Consider the following 21,700-nt stretch of genomic DNA (forward strand, 5'->3'; position numbering starts at 1 on the left):
TACTAAACTTTGTCAAAAAATAGGGTCTTGAAACTTGAGAGCTTCATTTTACATGGCATTAACTTAGGAAAGGGAGATCAGCAGTGCATGCTGATTTATGGCGATAGTTATTGAATTTGAATGCCATCATCTGTTTTCCATAATTCTATGCATTTTTTTGGTATGGAACATAACTTACCCCAAAGCGGCATTTGTTTGTGAGTTTGCCAGTCAATATCTCTGACTTACTTAATGGCTTTAGATAAGGTTGAAGGGAGCTGGTATTAGTTTTACTTTAATATATGGCAACAGCACAATACGATTTGTAAAGGTTTTAATTAGTTTTTATTTATTTACTCTTTTGATGCCATCTAACTTGTGTAGAGTCTTGAGGGCAAGATAAAGCAGCGTTCCTCTGACCAACCATACCACTGGTACAGGATTTACCCTCGCAAAGCAGAGTTGCACATCACCATAACACTTTGCTGCCACTGCCAGTTTGGATATTCCAAATTTGGATAACTATCTCTTTTGCTTATTGCTTAGTTGAGCCTGTCTCTAAGTTTAAGGAATTGATATCTTTTAGCATGTAACATTTTTGGATTTTATGTGTATTTCTGCTGTCAGTGGCCGTTATTAGTATATGCCAGTATTATTTTAAAGAAAGAGGTTTCTATAGAGAATTTGTATCTGCTTTAGTAAGAAGTTACTTGGGTTGTTTGACTTTTGGATAAAAGACTTATAGTTTTTTAAATAGTTTCAATGACTCTGAATTTGTGCATGTTTCATTCAGTATCCTACTACTGCTCAATGAAATATAACTGCTTATTGAATTTTCATTTCTCTCTCTCTCTCTCTTTTTGGTTTGAACATAATGGTTTTGGGATCATTTACTTATTTATTTTTAATGGAAAAGAAGTCAAAGCTTCCTCCCTTGGTTCTTTAATCCATAATTATTTCATTGTGAACTATTACACAGTAGGAGGGCAATCTATGGCAAACTTAAGATCCTTTTACAGTATCCATGTTTTTCCCCAACCTGTTTAATAAAACGGTAGCATCAAAATAGGAATCACAAAATCTGCCTGTATCTTAGGTGGTTGCTTTGCAATAAATGTTCTTAACACATTCATTAAGTGTGTGGATGCAGCATTCATATTTTACAATGTAACATGCTTCATCCAATATGCCCACTGGCCTCCTCAATCAAACTAATACAGATGAACACAGACAACCAATACAGATCCAAACGGGCTCACAGTGACTCAATCAGTAAAGCACAGAAATACCATTAAGTGGTATTCACAAAAAACTCACTTCATCTACACAGTTTTTGGAAGCATACAAAATCCTTTCAGAAGATAAGCCTGGCAATGGTTCACTGCATATTGCATCAGAAAGCTCATGTACATGTATTTAGGAAAATTAGTATTTTAAATTTTCTGTGCAGAAACTCAAATGAAAATCGTGAGTTGCTCTGACTTCTGAAAGTTAACTTCTGAAGGTGTTCCACACTTTAATTTTTCTGAGCATTTTCTTTTTATTAGATTTGATTCTTTAGCTCTACTTACTCACTAATATCCTTTATAGTTTGCTTTTCTAACTGATAAAAATATCCTGGATTGGACACGCTTTCTTACTCACAGTTGAATTTATTTTATATTGGTATCTATGGTGCAAATGTTTTCTGGGAAATGTCTTTCCCTTTAAATATTTGTGTGCTTCAGGTAAGCTGGAAAATGGAAGATGGATGTCCACTGTGATGTATTGCTGGCCTGGTACCAAAAGATGCTGAGTGGCTTGTGTCAAGGCATTGCATACATCACAAAATCGGTCCCCTAACTGATTGTAGTGTGACATAATACATCACTTTCATGAGAAGATTGAACTACTCTTCTTTGTATAGGACAGTATGTATTTCTGGTATGGTGTATTCTGCTGCACAGTGTTTTGAAAATACTATACATCTATACACACTGTTTCGATTTGTGTATGTGAACCTGTATACAGTTTAAATGCATGTAGTATTCCATTTTCTAGTAAAGTTACCAGAGGAGTAAAAGAAAAATTTGCTGGGCCTATTCTTCACTTAGCTTTTTATTTTTAACAAATGAAAAATACGTAGAGCAGTTGTCATTTGTTAAAGTGTAGCAGAAAGAGCGAAACAGGCCAGTGGATGCTTCATCAAGAACGCTCATTCAGAATGATGAATGTGGCTAAACACACATTTGTTCGTAAAACTTGCAGAGTGGATGAGCATCATTAAGCATGAGGAATAGGTGCGGCACGCTGAGAAGAGAGCGGAGCAAACAGATGTTGTGAATTTTCGCAGACATCCTTCATCCACCAGTCCATCATTAATATGGTTGAAGGTGATCCTTTCTTTTTATTTAATAAGCACAAACAAAGTGTGCGCACTATAATACTGCTGAACACACTTTTTCCAGAGGGAGTAGTGTTTAGATAGAGGGCTACTAAAATGCAGATAGATTTACTATTTACGAATGGTGATAGCATGTCAACCTCATGAGCTACACATACGCTTTGGCATGGCTACTTTCCTTCCTCTTCGAGTGGCTTTATTTGACAAGCTTCCCAGTATAAAGGTCTGGATCTGCAAAGGATGCCCTGAAAATCCATTTGATCTGTGGAATTAACCTTTCTGATGGTTTAAGTGCTAATGCTGATTTGTTGCTTCTGTATTCGTGTGAGAGAATTCCTTTATATATTGTTGTCATCTTTCCGTAATTTCTTAAGTTTTCAGTCTTGGATGTTAATTGAAATGTATATTTCTGCGTCAGATTTTAATTCCGGATGTCCAAAAGGTTTGGAGGAGTGCATTTAATCTTTACCACATGCTTTTAAAGTTCCGATTTTTTAAATAATACTTTCTGCAATGATGAACTCTTACATTAAAGTATCTTTCAAGTCCACTTTTACAGGTACCTAACAGTCGTCTTTTGATGATGAACTGCTTCTGTGGTGGTCATCTGCATCTAAGAAATGGTTATTCTTAGGTTATCAAATCTTTTGCATGTACGAGTACTTGTTAATTATTAGCCATTCAAGGTAAAATGAGTGCAGCCTTTCACAGCCGTAGACGTGCTCCAGTAAACAAAATGGTGCTAAAAGGTATTTCCCCCCGTAGTTGTTTCTCGGCTACTGGAGTGCCTGCTGGGTTCCTGGGAATCTCCCTATCTGTGCCTAGCCTTTCACAATAAATGCAATAAATTCACACTATTCATGTGTGAATTTATGCAAGTATATACAATTGTTTACAGGACTGCAGCCTGAGTGAAAGTTGCAGGAAGATGACCTTGAAACAAGGGGAAGAGAGAGCAAACATGGGAAAAACATGATTTTGAAAGTACCAGAATTACGAGAAGTGATACAGTGGTGGTCAGTCATATGTTTCTCTGTGTAGAGGGATACTTTCCAGCCTTTAGGCATGTCCCGGAATAGAAACAACCCCCTGTACTGTATTTTGTACCAGCCAATTAATAGTAAGTCAAGCAATCCTAATTATCTCTCCACAGAGTAGAAGGAAAGGAGGAGAAAAAACAATAACTTGATAGTGCCACTTACTGTAATGTGTTCATCTGTATGTTTTGTGATATTAATTATCATTGTTAAATTGTTGATGGCTTTTGAAGTGTTAGTGAAGATGTTGCATAGAAATATTATCATGGAATGTTATGCCAACCGTGCTGAATTCCTCTCATTAGGGAGAAACTGAACAATCTTTCACATCTTTTCTGAGGTTAATACAAATAGGTGATTTGTACCAGAGGCAAGGTCTTTAGCAAGAAATCCCAAGAGTCCTTTTCAGTTCTGCAGACTTCTGAATTTTGCAATATAGAATTTCTAAAAACACTTTCACTACATTTTTTTTTTAAATTTTCAAACCTTGTCTTTTGTGAAGTATATGGGATTTGAATTTTCATTGCTTAGATGTGGAGAAAAAATTTCTTTTTACCTGAAGATTTTTATCATTAAAGAAGGATCAGCTGCTGTCTCTGTTAATATTATACTTTTCCATGCTTTGATGAATAGTTAAGGAACTATTACTACCTAGTCAGATTGCCTGGCTATGTCAGTTGTCGTGCTTAATTGCTTTCCTAAAAAGACAGTTTCACTGTGGTATTGCACTGTGCTTGTGGCCCTTTCTGCTAGTATATTTTAGTCTTCTGGCTGGGAAGTGTGTGCAGGTTCATCTTTTCTATCTGGAGAAAAGGAATGCTTGTAGGCCTGGGTGCTGGATGTCATGGGGTTTGAAATCCTACCTATTTCTAAAGCTTTGTTTTAATATGCAAAACCTTTGGCAAGTAGAGAATATAGGCCTGCTTTCACACGAATGTGAAAATGGGGCTAAAGAGTGAGCCCAACAGGCTAAGTAGAGGCAATACCAATACGTTGGAAGTAGTAATTTTTTTTCATGGACACAGAGATAATATGCATAATTATTTTTAATTCTGTGTACCATTTTAGGAGATTTAAGCAAGGAAGAGTTTCAAGCTTGAAAGGCAGGAGTTAATTCATTCAGGACAGTGAAGATATTTTTTCTAGATCTCTCAAACTATAAATGACTTGAAGGAACTGAATTGCAGTGGCTCAGGTTGACAGATTTAAGTATGTATTGAATATTTTTTGACCAATTAACACAATTTTTGTTCTGATATTTTGCAAATCATTTATCCTGTCATACATGGATGATTTGTGCAGGTCAGTTCTGCTTTAAGATATTGCCGCTTCTCCTGCTTAAATGTTAATATTCTAAATTGAATATTTAGCATCTGCTAAACTGTATAAAAATTGGTGGACAGTAAGCACAAATGCTTTCAGGATATGTCATAATGTGCTTATTCATTCAGTTTTACAGCCTCTGTAAACACAGTTTGTAGTTTGTTCTTTGTTGAGAAACATATACGAGAATATTCATAAACTGAGAAACCTACAGGGGAGTAAAACTGATAATGTGGGCAATTATCTTAGACATTAGTTAGGGCCTACATGAAGTAGTTTTGGTTAGAATTTACTAGTGACACATGAGTGGCACTGTATGTCAGATCAGAATGTTTACTGAGATAGTGCGTTCTGTATTGCCTTAATGTTTATCATTTCATTTTTTTCTTAATATGTTATGTTTTTTTTTTTTTTTTTTTTTTTTTGAGCTTAAATTTACAATTAAATTAATTTTGCTTGGCTTTAGGCTTTGTGATACAGACAGGGAAAAGAATACAGTTCTTGAGTTCCATCAAATTTAATGCCAAACTGCTACTCTGAAACAGTTCTTTAATAAATTTTCAATACTGAAATAACATACAAGTAAGGAGGAGCTCCTTGGATACTATGAGGTGTAAGTATACCTGTCAAGTCTAAATCCTTTTACTGATACAATAGCAGCTCCCCCAGTAACCGGAACCTTTATCAGTAATGTGCAAATTTACAAGGGAATGATTGGATCAGTAGCCTGTACGGATTGACACCAGCCTGAATGTTACATGCCAGCTCCAACAGTTGTAATACAAAACGAAATGTGTGCATGCATAGAGATAATCTTTCTGCATGGGGACATTGTGTTATGTTCTCTTTAGTTAATGGGGGTGAGCTCTGGCATATGTTGATGCTAAACTGGGGAAACTGTATGCAAATGTTGATGACAGTGGATCACATCATTCCCAATCTGAATTAACGCAAGTATGGAAGCCTCAATTCCTGATTCTAGGCCTGTCATTTGTACCCTGCAGGGAAGGTATCTAACCTTCCTATACAGGCCTTTTTTTTTCAGGAGGGGAATAATGATGCTGGCTAACTTGTGAAGAGGTAGGAGAGGACAGCTATGTTAACTGATCTTAACTAACTGGGGTCCACAAAATGTTGTGTAAATGCAGGAGAGGATGTTTAGTAAAAACAAAACCTTTCAAATTATGGGAAAGGGAATCCAGGATATGCAATTTCTCTTTCAAAATCAGTAGCAGGATATTTGGAGGACAGGCTATCACTATTATGTTAAATTGTGCTACCTACAACATAAGCTTCTGTCTTTGCTAAAGCTGCCAGTTTTTATAAACAACTGAAGACAGAAAGGGTTTACTAAGAATAATGTTGAAGCCCAAAAGAATCCTGGAGCCTATAAATCTTAATAGAGGTTCTGAGATTCCAATGGGCTGCAAGCATCTCTTTTACCCAACCTCACTCCATCTTGGCTCCCCTGTGATGACTGCAATTTTCTTGAAACAGAGGCACAGTGACTTGAATTTACTCATGGCACTATTTGCCTACAAACAGGAATACATGCATATAACCTATGCAAATCAATAAAAGCATGTCAAGACCCCTTAGATCGCAGTACTCTGCTAAAATGCAATTTATCATGCTGCAAATGAGAGTAAGAGACTAGGTAACAAATAGTGTCTGATCATTTAACTAGCACCTGTTGTCATGCATCTGAAAACTGCATTTTTCATTTGACGTACAGTAAATTGCATTTTCATATATATTGAATGGAAGGGGGGACTTGGGGATGTACACATGCAGGATTTTATGAACAATGGGAGTTTTACAGCTGCTCGCTTGAAGAGGTCATATCAGAGTCTAAAAATCTATTTGTTCAATTGTTGGGAATGCAAAATGTCTCTAGCTATTTAGAGAAGAATATAAAATGAGAAGTTTCTAAGATAATTCACAGCATTGATAAATGTATAATTACTCAGAAAAAAATGTTTTACATAAATATCTAAATCCACAGTGGTTTGTTTTTATTTATTTATTTAAAATTTTAAGATTGTGACAGGCTGAGGAGAAAGGGACACTTTCTTTGTGAAGTGCCTTGTTTGTTTCTCTCGTGCCCACATTCCTCCCCACTGCATCCCCTTCTTTTAAGACTTTTTTTTCAGAGTTTTATGATTGATTGCAAATTATAACCTTAGATATGTGCACAAGAGTGTGTGCAAAGGTTGGAGAGAGATTTCCGTGTTGAAGAATACCCTTCTGCAGAATACCTAGAAAAAAAAAATATATGGTATGGTATAAAACAGCCAACTTTGGCTGTTGTTTTTGCTGAGATTAATCCAGTTATGGATTATTCTGCTGGTATTTCTTCTGCTTCATGAAGAAGTAGTCTTGGGGACACAGGAAAAGTATATAGAGCAATGCTGGGGTGATAAAGGTCTTTTCCCCTGGACTAAGGGCTTTGCAAATGCTCATGGATTTTGCTACCACACTTGAACGAGAATCTTTTGAACGTTTTCCCTATATATCCCCATCTGTATGTCATGTAGTTCAGTTCTTGGACTTGACAAACATTGTGGGTAGGTGTCATAATTTTGTTTGGCACAGAAAAATAGCATCTCTTTTCTTACCTTTGCGATTATTCTCTGTGCATTAAGGAATTTATTTTGTTTTTGTTGTTGTTGTTTTTTAAGGTTCATTTGAGTTATTAAATAGGTCTGCTTGAGCGTTTCACTCAAGATTTTTATAAATTATAAATTACCTTTTTATATTGTCTGTCCAAATAAGAGATTCAGAAGAATTCATTTGCTTAATATTTGTGACAGATTAATTAAACTTCTTTTATGTAATAAGCATGGGATACTACTAAGATTCTGAACTTCATTGTCCTGCTATTTTCACATTAGTACTAGTATCAGCTATATTAATTAATTTGTATAGATTAAGTTTTTCATTCAATCTGAATGTTGTCCTAATGCTAGCTATAAAACAGGTTTATGAAGTGTATGTGTAGTTTTGTCATAGAACATTTGTGAGGTTAGTCTGCAAACTGAAAATTTCGCATTTCATTTGTATACATGTATGAACAAATGTCTTTGTGTTCCATATTGTGCCAGTTTGCCCCCATGACACAGTATACTTGTGGGTTTTAAAAAACAACAGAAATGAAAACAGACAAAAAAATAAACAAAAGCAGCAAATCTTCTCTTCTTCTGTCTCCTGCAAGGATAATTGTGTACACAAGAATATTTTTCATAATGTTATGTTTTAAGGATTTTGTGCTTTGTAGCCAGAGTGAAGACTTCTATTTTTAACTTCTGTAAATGACTACTTGCAGGTTTCATTGATGTACATCTTTTTATAGAAATGCATTTATTGTTTAAAAAAAAAAAAAAAAGACAAACATGATATCTTTAGTGATGCAAATACAGAAATACGTAAATTTGAATAGTCCTAGGAGGTTTTAATTTTCAGATATTTTTAGGAACATAAATGGGAGTGACTGAATTTTGCTAAGTTAGGTGTAAATGCTTATTTGTGAAAAATCCATTTGATGCTTATTAACAGCAAAGAAAATTCAAGCAGTGTAAAGATGAACTGGTTTGCAGTATTTCAACTTGATTTTTACTAGCAATGAAATGTAAATTGTGTTATGGTGCAGAAAACTATGCCAAGTCATGGGTTTTATTTCAGATCATTAGTATGATGAGCATGTGTTTATGTGAACAAAACTCTTATGAACACTAATCTGAATGGCTACTTAGTCATTTCAATCAGTTTGTAATTATTGTTTGGCAACAAAAATACCAGTTTCATTCAATAAAACTCTGTAGCCTTATATAATTATTTTCCTAATTCTTTCCTTCCATGTCCTTGTTTTGGTATCATGTGGTGGTGTAGTAACTCTTTTTTTTTTTTTCTTTTCTAATTTTCATGTCCCAGTGGGTTGACCTCTCACATGATGCATAAATATATAGAGAGAGTACCCTTACTTCGCACACAGTGGAGCATATACATATGCTTGAAATAACAATCAAGATATTGTGGCTCCAGGAATTAACACCACTTTATGTGAAAAGACAAGAGTGTTATACAGCTTATGTACGTATGTGGCAGTCTTTAAGGAACAGAGTCTTTTAAATATTTTAAAATAGACGTATTTTGAAATAGCATTTTTATACCGTGTTTCTGATTTTTTGTTTGTTTTGGAGGGGTGTTTTTTTTACACTAACCACAACTTTCTGAAGATACAGAAGCCTTGTTTAAACCCACCATAGCCTAGGAGGTAACATAGTGTTATCAATAGCCACCTGTGCAGGGGGATGACTTGAGGTTGGTTGTTTTCTGCTGCCTTCCCGCACCTGCCAGGTCAGTAGCCCCACTGCCTGGTCAGGTCTTTCCCTCAGGTGCAGCCAGGGGTGAGGGCAGCCGGGCAGGGAGGTAATTAAGCTTCCCGTCCTGTGAGAGGGCAGCTGCAGCTAGGGGAGAAGCCAGGAGGAGAAGTGCTGAGGTAACTAACTTTCTGTGGGGTTTGCTGGTATTAAAATGGTCTCACTGTCACAAAAAAGTTTTGTTGTGAGAAGGAATAGATTTTAGATGTTGTATTTGGCCTGGCTGGAACATAATTTTCTTCATGGCAGCTTGTGTAGTGCTGTGTTTTAGATGTGTGACCAAAACACTGTTGGTAACACAGCACTTGGTAACACACCAGCGTTTTGAGCTATGGCCAGCTGGGGCTTGCCCAGTGTCTAGGCCTGCCTTGGCTCCCATTGTCATGCAGTGAAGGGATTGGGGTTGGGAGGGGATGCAACTGGGTAGAGGACGCGATCTAACCACAGAGGCGTTATGTGCCGTGAAACCCCAAACTCTGAAGTAAAATGGGAGAAGAGGGGGCTTAGGGAGGTGAGCCATCTTCACTCGGGAGATGGCTGGGCACCCGCCAACCCATGGGAGGTGGTGAGTGAGTGCCTTTGCATTTTTATTTTCTTTCTTACTTACATTTCTCCTTCACCTACTAAGCGATTTTTAGCTCAGCCCACAAGTTTTCATTTATTTTGTCATCTTCCCCTGTCCCATGGAGGGAAGGGGGGAGGGAGCGGTCAGCTGTGTGGTGCTTAGCTGCCTTTCAGGGTTCACCCACCGCAGAAGTGCTGGAAACTCTGTAATGGTGGTGCAACTTCAGTGCTAGCTTTTCTGCAGATATGCGTATTTTCAATACTTGCCTGCCAGTCGTCTCTTGACAGAGGTTGCCTTTGTTTTCCTCCTTCCCAGGGAAAAGCCATGTACCAGAACTGTTGCAGGAGGAATAGAGGCAGGCAGCAGATCTACTCTGGGGCTGGGGGAAGAGCAAACACCGAAAAGCAGGTAGCACCTCCTGAGTTGTTTTGAATCCCTTAGTACTTACAAAGGTTAAAAGTATCAGTTTCTTCTGAAGGCTCTGTCTTTTGACACCATACCTACAGTTGGGGAGAGAATAACAGCAGTGGAAAACACTGAAGTTGGTATGCTCTTCTGGCTTAAAAGGTGACTTGTTTTTCTTCGTGCCCCAGGCCTGGGATAGTGGGGATACAAGGAGACCTTGAATTTTCCTTAAAAATATTTATACCTTAGTTTTTGTATAAAGATGTATTTTCTTAATAGATGTAGAAAAACTTCTTGGAAATCCTTGATTTTACATGTTTAAAGGTTTGTTTATGAAGGAATAGATGATTTTTGCAGAAAGACTACCACAATCATGCATGGAGGCACCAAGGAATTTTTGTTTTCTATGCCTCTGTAGAGTTAATGTTTTATCTCTTTTCCCCACCTATTTTCAGCTTTTGAAACTTGGATCTTTAAAGTTTGCAGTGCTGTCTCACAGAACAGATACTACCATGCTGTTATGAGATTGTCCAGAACTTGACAGTAGCAGTTTAGTTATATAAAATTACTGGTTATGTACTTCACCTGAGTTTTAGAAAAGTCATGACTCCAACAAAAGTTAAAAATATTGCTTGAAGGGATACATACAAGATCAGCAGTACAGAAGTCCAGGAAATCAGAGAATAAATGGATGCCAAAGTGCAAAAGTATAAAAATATTGAAATGAGGTTTCTGTGCTCTGTTCATCAAGAGCAAAATAGGCAACTATTTTTCTTTTTTGCCTTATGGGAGTGTTTTTTTTTTTTTTTTTTTCTTCCCAAATGATTGAATATGATTTGGAATTATAGCTTGCTGATAAAACTCATTTTGGTATGTCTAAGTTTCAATGTGATCTATTTCTTTGCGTCTAGAATACAGTCACATGTCTTTTAAATGAGAAATATGCCAACTAGGATTGTTTTGGTGCAAAGATTTCCATTTAGTTAGCAGAGAGAGAGAATTTTTAAAATAAAGCATCTTTGAGTTGCCTGCAAAGGGAATAGAAAACATATTTTAAATATTTTGACATAAGAGGTCAAACAGAATTGTTTCATTTTATCGTTTCATTTTTTCATATTTATTTTCTATCTGTATGGTCTACCCCATTTAAAAACTTCTGTAAAAAGTAGTTGCTTTTCAAACTAACAACTATGACGTTTATTTGTAATATCAAGCAAATGCTATGGCTTTGCCAGCTGTGCTTTATTTTTTTTTAAATGTAGAAGGCCCCAAACTATTCTAGATACTTATTCTGAAGATAAATTAGTGGCTTCTAAGTAATGCAGTGAACCCTAATTCTCTTTGATTAGTACTGAGTTAGATGATAGCGACCCATTGAAATTGGTCATCAGCATAAATAATGAGTGAATGAACTGATAAAATGCGAAGTCACCGGCCATCATAAATCAAATGAAATCCACTTTCTCTGGAAGTCACTGAAATTAGAAGTCCATGCTCCTATTAATTATTTTGCCTTCTGAAGACGACAGTGTTATAAATCAGCCTTGAAAGGCACTTCACTTAGAAAGCTGAAAGAGTAAGACTGCCTGCAAATTGTTTTGTATACGCACCTAATTGTTTCTTAAGTAACCCACCTTTTGTAGTATGACTGCTGAAAAGCAGAAAGTGCACCCAAAAGTACAGATTAATGAAAGTAACAAATACTGCTGTAAGAAAATTATTTGGTTGGAGTAATAGCTGTACCTTCCATGTTGGTCAGTCTGAAGCTGAGTCGACTGTCCTTGTTAGACAGGGCTCCTCCAGTCAATTTGGACTTGAACTCATTCTCCTTTATTAGACAGATATAATTATATTGCAATAAGAAACTTGTTAAAAAAAAAAATCTGGAAGAAGGGAAAATGGACATGTAGACTGGTTTAGTTCAAAATTGCACTGTGAATGTAAACAGCATACTGTAAGAATTTGCCATGACAGGTAAACAGTTTCTTGCAGAAAATGTATGTGTATTTCTGTAGTTTATGTCTGTGTGTATATATGTGAAGACATACGTATATATGTGTTTTTTTAAAGAGACCAAACTTTCTCTTAAGTAATTTAACACTCCTTGCACAATATCTTATTTTTCCTTTGTTGTGTTAGAAATTCCATATGTGTATCGTTCGGTCATGCCCAAAATGTGTCTTCATTCATACTGCTAGTCATTTAAGGAAATATGCGGGATTGGCTTATGAATTTGCAAATGTTTATTCAGCGTAAGATCAAAATATATTTTAAGGCTTGTTCATCATACGGTAGCACTTTAATTTCTGAAGCCTTGTAACTTGCACATTTATTGATACCAATACATTCAATACCATCCTTACTGTATGCATGGATCAACTGTAAAGCTCTATATTTCCATTCCCTTAAATATACAGGATTTATGTTTTCAAGTATGTTGTTTAGTTTGGGGTGTTTGGAAATTGGGACTTAATATGCAAAAATAAATGCCTTTTGCTTGAAATTTTTGCAGTGATATATGGACTAGATATATAGGAGGAATAATATGCAGGTGACTTTTTTTGTCATGACTGTAGTTCAAGAACAGTTTTCAAAAGGAGAGTTTATCAGAGGTGTTACTTTGTCCTGTGCGTTGCTCCTTTCAGTGAAAAGGTCAGACCATTTGAAGTAGTATAGGTGTGGAGCACAACAAAACAGCATGTGTGCACACACCACCCACCAAAATTTCAGGGGATTAAAGAGGCAGATACAGTCATTCAAAACAACAACGTTACTAAACTACTGATTCAAAAAAAAAATTTACTTTTCCCAGAAGTTTTGAGTCATCTGAGCTGTGGACACCCTAAAAAGAGTAAGTCCTCTCTTTTTATTAAAAATGTGAAGAACAATCTCCCATGAAGCCATGAAGCTGTCGTGGAAATTAAAAACAGTTTTCATTGTTCTCAGCCAAAGCAAAATAAATTGGGTGAAGTATGGAGGAACGAAAATATTAGCGGGTATAGTAGAATCTTGTTTAATTCCTGGTTCAAAGTAATTTTTAAAAATTATTTTGAATGCAATATTTGCTTAAATATGTTACGCATTGCTAAATTAAAGAGAATGGCTTTAGAATCTGGATCAGTCAAAATTTATGTTTGTTGTTTGTTATGAATTTGTCAGCAAATTGTGCTAGTGAGAAGGCTATCTTTGAGACTAGCTTTATTTTTTATTGTCTAATATGTTTCTAGGGTGATTATTTGTAACCTAGTGATGATGAGGGAATGTTAGAACAAAAAGTTTCTTTGAGAAAGAGCAAACAACTGTACATAGGCAATTACTGAGGTAATTGAGTTACTTACTTTAAAAATAAACTTAAGTTGCAATAGATTTGCTTCTACAAAGGTATTTGATTTGTATGTCAGTACTAATTAGCAATGGGTGAGTGTAAGGAGCAGTCCAGTAACTCTGGCTGAAAATGTCAGTCCCAAGGTATCGTTGCAGATACCTCTTTCATGTCTTCTGTGGTCTTGTGTCAGTGTTATTTTTGGTTGTCAGTGGCATTATTTTTGAGTACAGTGGCCTGCAGTGAAGGAGATTTTCCTTCATTCAGGTGCACTTTAGATGAATTTATGTTCCTGTTTTACTGACTTATAGATAAATTAACAATCGAAAGAAGCAAAGTTGTGAGTCTACTGAAAAAGCATTAGTCCCCATACAGCTTAAGAAGGTACCTTATTTTAATTGCATTGACCCACTTAATGAGTGAGACATTATTTAATAGAGGGTGCTACTGAAAAGTCTCTGAGTTGCTTCTGTCATTTCCACTTAAATGAGATGATCCTCAGAAACCAATTGCTGTCTTATGCTTTGATACATGATAATGAATTTGGTTCTCTTACTAACTTCAAGAACAGTTACTTAACCTATGTAGTGGTTTCCTTTGCAAGGCAAATTTGATAAATGATTAAGTAGTTGCATTGTGGTCTCTGTAAGAGAAAGGCCATCTAAGAAGATGGCAAGACTTACACCACTCTTCAGGTCAAGAAATGTAGATGTTGGCTAAGAGAAGTGGTGGGTTTTGTTTGTTTGTTGTCTATAGGAGTGAGCCTATGTAATTAATTTCCTGATTATAGGAGTAAGCGTGTAAGCATTCACTGTAACGTTTCCCAGTGAGACACTGACAAGTAAGTAAAGCAGAATCTACTGGAACATTTTAAATAGTTGCATTGTAAAGATAACATCCAATTTTGAGCATTGTGAAAGTATCTGCTGGCAGCCTGAGGTGCAAATTGCTGACAGTGCCAATCCCTTTTACACTGCAATGGTAAGTGACACTGGACCATAGAGTACTTGCAAAAAGAGCTCAGGCTATGGCAGAGGAGACCTACAGGGGTAATGCAACGGACAGCCAGTTTTTAGAGAATATTTAATTCTGGCTATAATAACTAATCTCTAGTTTAGATTAAAAGTCTACCTGGTGACTTTTTAAAGTGTCTGTAATATGGAAGTGAGGTCTTCCCTGCTCAGCTTTTTGAGATGCCTAGGTTTAAGAAGTGTATAGAAACTTCTGTTTATTTACCTAGGATATAATTTATTTGAGAGATGTGTTTTTGAATGCCTGTGGATTGGGGACTGAAAACATACCACCATTGGCTGCAGTATCATGGCGTGTACACTTTTGTACATCCATTCTAGTAAAAGCAGGGGCTTTATTGTTTTCTGTAAAAAGTCCCTAACATTGATTATCAACTGGCATACCCATTTTAAGATTGGTATCCAAGCAAGTGGAAAGGCTTCTGCTTCCATATTGATAATCATAAGTGGTGGAAGTGAATCAAGAATAAAAAGGTTGACCTGTCTTCTTGTATCAGCTGTTTTAATGCCATCTTGTGCCTATTAATGGAATTACCAACATTTGCTTCCACCGTGGTGCCATCGGTGGTGGAACAAACATGGTAGGGAAATGCAAAAGAGTAAAAATCAAGTTCTGAGGCTTATAACAGATTTTGATTACTTGTGCTGTAATACCTTACAGTATTGTGAACTATTTGTGGTTTATGTGCTTTATTAGTCTTTGAAGTGCTAACAAGCTTATTGTAGCTGTCTTTATGTACATATATGTTGACGTTCTAAAAATAGCAGCTAAAATAGATTTAGTATTACAGCACAGGAAATTTACCTATGTAACCTGCTGTTAAATACTTGATAACAATTCTCTAGTGTTATTAAGAAAACACAGTCCCTCTTTAATTGCTTTTAAAGAAGTCTGGATTTTTGAAAATTCTGAGATCTATACAGAATTCTCCACCTGTTCTTGGAGGTATTTTTCCCAACTATCTCTAAGAGTATCCATTCAAAGTGGTGAATGTATGCTTTCGATTCACTTTATGTACTTGTTAATGCTGTCATTTATTTTGTTATTTTATGGGGAAAATGTTAGATGCCCTCTTACAGTTGGGTAGACAACCAAAATAAAAATAGCATGAAATTTTGAATCATGACGTGAATAATGAGTTAAGTTTCTTATTTTTCTTGTTTGATCTTTGGTTTAAAAATAAAAAAAATAAAAAACCCTGCATGTAAATATATTTTTATGTATGCTAAGCATAAAGATAGCTCTGTCCTACCATATTGATTTATTAGATTCTCTGACATTTTAGTTGTGGTCGTTATGTTATATTTATGAGATGAATGTTGGATTCCCTCATTATGTTATCCTCATTTATTTTACATACTTTTATGGCTGGTTGTGCTCAGCTTTACATTTAAAGCTTTATTGCAGCTGTTAGTGTTGGGGGGAGGGGGAGGCAAGTACTTATTGATCAGAATTTACGTGTTTACTGTTGTAATCATGATTTATTTAATCTCTTTCTACATATAAGTATAAGGTCTTTCTCTGAAATAAAATAGTGCATATCAGGAGGTCTCTTCACCTGAAAGAGGGCTTTGCTGGTAGTGACCAGACTTCTCTAGGGGAAAATGTTGAACTCTTCATGATACTGATGCTGAATTTTTCCTTTATATAAAGAGATGCAAGTGGTCTTTGTAATTTCATATTTTATTTCCATTTGCTTTGCAGTTGAGATGAAGCAATGTTAACATTAGAAATGAGCATTTGTCATTTAGTCATTTTCATTTAATCATCGCTTGACCACTTCACACCTTACAGGATTTAGTTTTACAACACACTGTGGTAGTATTGTGTGCGCTTTTTATGGCAAGGGAAATGGAAGTCCTGAGATCTGACAAACAGCTGTGATTTGGCAGCACCTCAATAGAAGCTGTAAGAGAACCCATGCTAGAAGTGTTCTGAATGTTTCCCTGCTGAAAATAAGGCTGTTCTGAGAGTTTCTAAAGTGTGCTGGGAAAGCCATCCCACCATTGTGGCAATGTCCTTCTGAAAACCTGCACTCAAGTAGCTTGAGTAGGGTGAAACAGTGTGGTGGTGGTGGTGGGAGCAGTAATGTAGCCGAGAGTTTGTCATATGTTCTCTAATGAAACACATGCATTTCTGTATCATATATTGGGATCTGGCCCTCGTTTTATAAACGCCTACTTTTGTAGATGAAAATAATTGATGTGAATGCTAAGTAGCTATTTTTATGTAAAGCATTTTCTACTGTGATATTTTTACTCTGTATTTGATAGTGTACTTAAAATCTGGCAGTGATCCTAAGAAATAATTTCTTTTTTAATCTATACCTTCCTTTTGATTTTCTGGGAATAATTTATTTGGAATTGCAATATGCTATATAAATTCGTCATTGTTTTTACAGACTCTGAGTGTAGCGAGCAAATGATTTCTAATCAAGATTTCTAGGGTACTGCTCATAATTAAGCTTAGTATTGTGTATAATTCACTATACCACGTTTTCCAGTGACAGCCACGTAAATTAGGTATCATCACAAGAGTTCTAGAGATTTATATTGTTATAAGGATACACTGTAGCCTTTTCCTATAAACTAAAGTGTATTTTGCTGGCATGTAGAAATCCTGTAAAAACCTGGGTTTTGTCATCCAACGTTTTTACATTGATATGTATCTGCTCTGTAGTTTGCAGACATGTTTTATGGCTCTTTGGGACTCAGTGGTGCTTTTCCCACCAATTGTGCTTTGGCTAACGCTGAGTAAATAGACACAAATTGGAAGAATTTGTGTCTTATAAAACTAAGCATTAATTATTTTGATTAATACATCTTAATATTATTCTTCTGTAGAACTGTATGCACAAGTACAGGATGTACTCTGATGGTAAGTCTCTTACTGTGGAATAATATTCATCCCCAAACTGTCCTTTGCATTTTCTGGCATTTGATTTTCAGTGGTATGATTTCTGACTTTTTTTTTTTTTTTTAATATTCATACTTCTGAAATACAAATTAGTTGTTTTTTTTTTTTCTAATGAATCATTATCATGTGCTATCATCAAAGGTTATTCACTGAAAACTTGAGAAAAAGGCAATGAAAAATAATTTTGGTTGTTAATGGAAATATATTTTTAGTCATAAACAGCTTCCCTGAGCAACAATTATGGTTATGCCTCTTGGGTGTTTTTGGACTTTTAAATTTACATCCAGCAGTTCTTTTTCATTTAGTAGTTAATCTTTTACAGAACACTGCAAGTTCGTACTTCTGCCTAGCATTAAGAGAGTCACGAGAGTATATTCATCTGTCTTTCCTTTTAAAATATGGATGTGTTTTTTTTCTGTTACTAAGAGATGGCTGTGTCAGTACTGTATATGAGCTGAAGTGTTTACATTATTGTGCTGTTCAGTTCTGAGTGTCCAAATCTCTTGTAGATTTGAAAAGCATAAATTCAATCATTTCATTTAATTTGTGGGGATTAGCAGCAAGATATTTAGGTACCCTTGTAGAAACCAATTTCTGTTAGCACTAATACAATTTCTGTAGAAAAGTAGAAGTATAAAGGATATATTAATTTGGGGTTTAGAAGTTAATGTAGGCTATGTTATTACATAATAAATAAAGACTGAATTAGTAAAGCAATATTTCACTACTGAAATAGATGTTAAAAGATGAGGTTTTTTTTCCACCTCCAGTATTTTCATGTACAGTTGATAATCACATGCTTGCATAAACCATTGAGATATAAATCCTCCCCTCTCTACTGGAAGAGAGTTCATTTTGAAAAGGGATTGATGTGTGCCTTTTCATCCAACTTCCAGCAAAACCTTGCCTGCATGTTTTAAGGCCCTTGTGACTAAGGCGCTGGTCCTCTAATTACAAGTAGAAATAGGCCAGCAACACTAATTTACGTGTCTCAACCTGTTTACTTTAAGTATGCGGTTTTTCACAGTTTAAGAAATGGTTAAAATTAATCCTGTGTGTGGTTACTGAGAAAAGAAGCAGGCAACAAATGTCAATAAATCTAGATCTGTTTGAAGCAAACGTCACTAAATCTTAGTCTTGACTGCTCTCTGGTAGTGTCAAGAGCTGCTCCGTAAGATGAATTTGAGGGGAGGATGAAAAAGGTACCATATTAAACCACAGCACTGATAAGTTTAGTTAAGAGGCAGAAGATGTGTCCTTGCAGTGACATTCAGTGGCCGATATTTGTTTCCCTTTAAATAATATGCTGTACATCTATGAGAATGATGGCTTGGTGTTTGTGACATTGCATCTTCACCAAGGTTACTGGCTCCAGGACAGGCAGTCTCTCCTCTCTTTCTCTCTCACACCCTGTCAATAAATATCCACTTGTCTGAGGAAGTGAGATACAGATTTTACAGCTGACACCAGAGCATCTTCATTTCCAGAAGCAATGAGTTTCAACACATGTGAAAGTGAAGTAGGAAAAAAAAATTAAAGGGATATATCTTTCAAGTCTTTGTCATAAGAAAGCACTTGCCCCTTCCAGACAAAAAAGAAAAATCCAAGGTTTGGCAATAGTATAAAATTTAGTCTCTCAGTTAAACCCGGTTAAAAATGCCTATTGTAATAATAATGTATTAAACTCATGCCAAATAATTTTTTTGTGTCTTAAAAACAAATAAATATATTCACCTTTCCAGATGTATGTTTTAATATATATTTGCACTTTAAAAGGGAAACATAATTTAAGAGCATAAACTGTGGTTTTGTTCCGTTATTTCAGCTTCTTATTTCACAATAAGAAATTCGCATTCACTGTTCTTTTTCACCACGCTATGCAACTTTCCCAGCTCTCAGCTAAAAAGAAGGAAGAAGATAAATATGTACTAAAGTATGTATGGATAGTAAACTGAGGATGTATAACATAGATATTTCTACAAAAATGGAGCTTTTGAGTGAAATGTTATGTAGCAAAATTAACAAAGCTCACTCAATGTCTTCAGTTTTCTTCTAATCTGTAGCCTATTTTTTCCCTGAAAACAACAACAACAAAAAACAATTCTGTGGGAATAATTTATTCATCTACCATTTATTTAATCTCTAATTATCATTTGTGTCTTCTTAACATCTGTGTATAAAAACATTCTCTCGTATTCTTTTTTTTTGATTTTTTGATTTTTGTAAACTTAGATGTGTTAATCAAGTGTAACAAGTCTGAATTCCTGTTAGCTGGTACCATGTTGCCCATCTGATCTCTCTTGCTCTCCCTCCTCTTTCCCCTACTCCTCCTACTCCCCCACATGCCCCCTGAACTGCAGCTGAGCACTGATTATGGACCAAGTCCCAGTTTCTTGCCAGTAATAGTACCAGCCCAAGAGGTAGGATTAACGTTTTTCAACTGCTTTCAATGTGCTGTTTGCATCAATCCAATAGCCAGCACCTGTTCGTTCTTCCAGGAGGCTATGGCTAGCCATTACAATGGCAGAGGTGTTGACTACATCCACAGTACTTTTTCAGCTTGGGAGCAGCTTTACTGGCAGGCTCTTCCTGCACTTCCACCAGGGGCTGAGGAGGTTCACTTGGGTATGTTGTGGAGATGTGCTTCTGTGAGCAGGGCTAAGGAAAGCTGTTCTTCTCAGTATTGTTTTCAGAGCCTGGCTTGTGATTTTCTGCTTTGCATCAGATTCAGGGTACGTGTATCGACACACAGTGTGTGGTAGTGGCTTACTGAAGTATCTTAATCTCCAAAAAGAAGCCTTTGAAATATCCCGGCTGATAAACATACATTGCATATAAACTCCTTGTTATTCAGAAATGTGGATCAATTGAGAGCTGGTGTTTCCAGTGAGAACTGTGTCCTGGAAACATAGAACCTGTGCAGGATGGTACTGTGCTATGGCAGGAATGTCTCTGAGATACAGGCTTGTATTTCCTGCTGTAATAACAGGCTTGTATTTCCTGTATATCTCAGGTCAAAATATAAATATATGATAAAGGTTTCCTTAAGTATTTCAAGTGCACAGATAGCATGTGCAAATGTGATGTATTAAGGGAATCTAAGTTCCACTGTTTACGCAGCATGTGCTTGGAGAAAAATTTCTTCTAAATATGAGGAATTGTTCAGGTATGGCACTTCCGACGAAAATTTAGCTTGCTAATAAATTATCTCATGGAAATTGTCTACAGGGTTTTCAGTTATGAAGCAAACTATTTTCAACCATTTAAAATACAGCTTTAGGAATTCTATTGTTTTTAATCTTAAATTATAATAAAGGAGCTGTGGTTGTATGTTTGTTTGCAAGAAAACCTGGAAGTCATTCATTTCCTCTTAAGGTTTCTAGGGAGTGTAAGTTGTCTTTTGCTTCCCTATTTCTTGATGAGAAGCTGTCAAAGATGGTTATTTCCTTTCTTCCTTCTGCCTCTTTCAAATTGGAGAGATGAAGGCTGTTTGCAAGCCTTCTGGATGAAGCTTATGAAATGGATGTGGGATTGGTAGGTGTCAGTCCAGTTACATACAATAAGGTTTACCATAATGTGTTGGAGCTGCTGACATGCAGCTCTACTTCTAAGAATATTAGGTTATGGGCTAGTCTTATTCCCATGGGATGTTGAACAGGTGAAGATACTAAAGGTGAGTGGATCTTGTCGTCAGCGCTCAACTCAGGCTTGCCATGTTGTTTTTGGATTGGATTGCTAACTTGTGTGCATCTTCAATGTTTGTATCCACATCAAATTATATGATTGCTCTCCTAGAAGCTGTGACTTAGTAGTCTTCTCTCCAATGCTCAAACAGGAAAAGATAGAAGCTGAATGAAACATCAGAATTAAATGAATACAACTGTGGCAGTTGATAATTTGCCCTTTTTTTTAATCTAGCATGGTGCTGCCATATTAAAAGCTATAGGTGTGTAAAATTGCTTTCAAAATATTTAGCAAAAGAGGTTAATTCAGTTATTAGGAAATGTACAGTATTTTTGATCAAGTTCACTGAATTGTAGATTAGGACTGTAAATTAATTGGGCTATCAATCCATTTTTTTAAATTTTGTGTTACTACTTGTTTTTTGGTCTTGTGGTAAGCAAGTACTGGTGAAAAGCCTAATAAGAACCTTTCTACAGCTTTACTGAAAACTGCGGTTTCCTTTAAGGAATTTGTATTGTTTCTGAACTTTTCCAAATTGTAAGATTCTGAGAATTAATTTGTAATGGACAGAAGAAAAGAATCTTATGCCTGAAAGCAGAAAACAATGAGGTGCTCTTGTTGAATGATGGAGGATTAAGGGTATGATGCTCTTTAGTTTTTTAAAATAGGAAGAGG

At 35.9% G+C, this 21,700-nt stretch overlaps 1 protein-coding gene across 5 annotated transcripts in view; it reads left to right on the forward strand.

The window, feature by feature from the left end:
- The window catches only part of LRMDA (leucine rich melanocyte differentiation associated), a 691,516-nt gene that overhangs the window by 257,665 nt on the left and 412,151 nt on the right, over positions 1-21,700 (forward strand). The window contains exon 3 of one of the 5 annotated variants that reach the window (XM_040564605.1): positions 9,982-10,074. The exons of 3 other annotated variants lie outside the window; for them this stretch is intronic. In XM_040564605.1, the coding sequence (XP_040420539.1) occupies positions 9,982-10,074 (93 nt within the window). Of the gene's footprint in view, positions 1-9,981; positions 10,075-10,198; positions 10,234-21,700 lie in introns of those variants that run through there. One more of the 5 variants, XM_040564609.1, reaches the window with a different exon arrangement.

This window comes from Cygnus olor, chromosome 7 (assembly GCF_009769625.2).
Source record: "Cygnus olor isolate bCygOlo1 chromosome 7, bCygOlo1.pri.v2, whole genome shotgun sequence".
NCBI lineage: Eukaryota > Metazoa > Chordata > Aves > Anseriformes > Anatidae > Cygnus > Cygnus olor.